The following is a 2653-nucleotide window of genomic DNA, read 5'->3' on the forward strand; positions in this document are numbered from 1 at the left end:
TTGCCATTTTTATACCACTTAATATCATTTTATTTCACATGGCATATATAAACTCAAACAACTTTGATTAAAATTTACTTCTTGATAAAAAAATTGTTCGACTGAAAATTTGACTAAAAGCTAGAATTATTCGCGTGATGGTCCACGGCCGAAACAAATCGATTTTTAGTGGGCCTTTTCAAGTTTCGCAAGGCATTTTCAATACCATCGTTTTTATTTATTCTATTTCTTGTTAACGGATATCAAAATATTTAGCTTACAGTAATTGAGTAATCATGATATTTGACATCGAAATGATGCAAAATGAGATACAAGAAACTAATGCTTTGATCTAGTTGTAACTTCTTATCAGATATGGAAGTAATTTGGACGTTTTTTCCACTTTTCGGAGCCTATACATACATACATCAAATCGGTTGTGATAGCCATATGACTGTGGTTCAATTTATTCAATCATTTAATAATGTCAAATCCTCTCATTACTCATAATTATTGCCAGAATACTATCATCAAGCTTACCTTCTGACAGGATTTCCCATTGGTTTGTTGGTTCTTATCAGACGCGATACTGATGACAATTCCGTTATCTAAATACTTCTCTTGAGTCGAAGTTTGGTATATATAGGCACATCAATCCCTACTTGAAATCAGTATACATCCATTAGGAAGTTTGATTGAGCTAAAACAACTGGAAGAACGATGAAAGTTCTTTTACTACTGTGCTTGCTAACTGCAAGTGCTGTTCTGGGGAGTCCTCTGGGAAAAATAGGTAAATCCCATGCTTATGACACGGCCGTCGAAGAAGTTTACAGTGATGCGGAGGCAATAGTTGAAGAGGATGCTTCCGAAGAATTGCACCCAACCATCGCAGATAGCGAAGAAACTACGGTACCACCAGAGAACAGTGAAGAAGTGACATCTCCCGATAGTAGTGAGGAAATTTCGACCCCTGAAAGTAGCGAAGAAACTTCGGAAGGTTCCGACGAGGAACACCCGCTTCCTCCACCGGAAGATTCCAGTGAGGAACGTCCTCCACCACCAGACGGTTCTGAAGAAGAACGACCGCCTGCACCAGAAGATTCCAGTGAGGAACGTCCTCCACCACCAGACGGTTCTGAAGAAGAACGACCGCCTCCACCAGAAGATTCCAGTGAGGAACGTCCTCCACCACCAGACGGTTCTGAAGAAGAACGACCGCCTCCACCGGATGAGCGTCCGCCGCCACCAGATAGCTCCGAAGAAGATCGTCCGCTTCCGCCAGATGAGCGACCTCCTCCACCAGATAGTTCAGAAGAAGAGCGTCCCCCTTCACCAGACGAGCGTCCGCCTCCACCGGATGAGCGTCCTCCTCCACCAGACAGTTCAGAAGAAGATCGTCCACCTCCAGGAGAAAATGAACGTCCACCTCCAGGTGACAACCGACCCCCACAAGGAGATCACCGACCACCGCAAGGAGACAATCGGCCTCCTCATGGTGATGGCAGACCGCCAACAGGAGGCAATCGACCACCTCAAGGAGATGGTGGACAGCGTCCTCCACAAGGAGACCACCGACCACCGCAGGGAGACAATCGGCCTCCTCATGGTGATGGCCGACCGCCAACAGGAGGCAATCGACCACCTCAAGGAGATGGTGGACAGCGTCCTCCACAAGGAGATCAACGTCCACCACAGGAAGATGGGGAACAAAAGCCTCCCTTGGTCGAGGATGGTGAACCGTGTAACGATGGTTCCAAAGTTGTAAATGTAAATGTTAACATTCAATTGTAAACGGCAAGTAAGAAGTCACAATAAATGTAGATTTTCTGATTTTCAACGCACAAATGTTTCTATATTTTCCTAGCCTAAAGATTCTCTGGCATGGTAGAACTCTCCCAAGAACAATAACCGCATGCGGACCGAAATATACAATGAAATTCGAATGTTTGTTTGTGGTAGTGAATACCTAAGCAAACTTCTCCGAAATCGTTCGCGTACGGGAAGGGTTATTCGCCTAGCGGCAACCGAAAGAGTCCAACTGAAAAGACACTCCAGGAGCCATCTGGTGGCGCGGCAGGCTGCAAATGAAAGATGGCAAATAACGCGTTCGCTGTGCATATTTTTCTGGTACATTAACAATATGAGAATCGAGCGGCGAGCGCCTGTTTGTTGGTCTGCTCGTTTACGGTTTGCTGGTTGGTTGTTTGGTTTGAGGCAACAATAATGATAAACACATAGAACCGTTGTGTGGATCGTTCGTGTGCTACATGCTTTCCCTTTTCGTTCGACGGATACGGGAGCTTTTTTTTCTCCCGTCACTGCCAAGATATTTCCCCACTACGAAAAAATGCTGAGCAAGTACGGCAAGATGGAACGAGACAGAGTGAATGTGTAAATTATGGAAATATTCCAGGACTCAGAAATAATATGCATGCACGATGTACTACATACTGTTCTTTCCTCTTTGTTAGGATGGACGAACCGGAATGCTGGTGGTTTGGTGGGTTGGTGCGGTCTTGTCTCGATGATGTATTGATTGGAAATTTATTGGTTGCGCTAGTGGAACGTTTGTAGTTATGAGGAGATAAAATATTCATAGCAAGCGGACTTCAAGGACTTCACAATGCGATATTCCAGATGAGAGGATAGTTGTAAAGGTTCCAATTTTTTTAGC

General features: G+C 44.6%; 1 protein-coding gene across 1 annotated transcript; it reads left to right on the forward strand.

The window, feature by feature from the left end:
• The first annotated feature begins 699 nt into the window (after window positions 1–699).
• On the forward strand, window positions 700–1770 carry LOC131434137 (proline-rich protein HaeIII subfamily 1-like). The gene has a single exon (XM_058600783.1). The coding sequence runs from the start codon at window positions 700–702 to the stop codon at window positions 1768–1770; it is 1071 nt and encodes a 356-aa protein (XP_058456766.1).
• The last annotated feature ends 883 nt before the right edge of the window (window positions 1771–2653 follow it).

The sequence above is a fragment of the Malaya genurostris genome, chromosome 3 (assembly GCF_030247185.1).
Source record: "Malaya genurostris strain Urasoe2022 chromosome 3, Malgen_1.1, whole genome shotgun sequence".
In the NCBI taxonomy this organism is placed as follows: Eukaryota; Metazoa; Arthropoda; class Insecta; order Diptera; family Culicidae; genus Malaya; species Malaya genurostris.

Coding starts and splice junctions, on each gene's coding strand:
- LOC131434137 (XM_058600783.1), top strand. CDS start 700: ATGAAAGTTCTTTTACTACTGTGCTTGCTAACTGCAAGTGCTGTTCTG.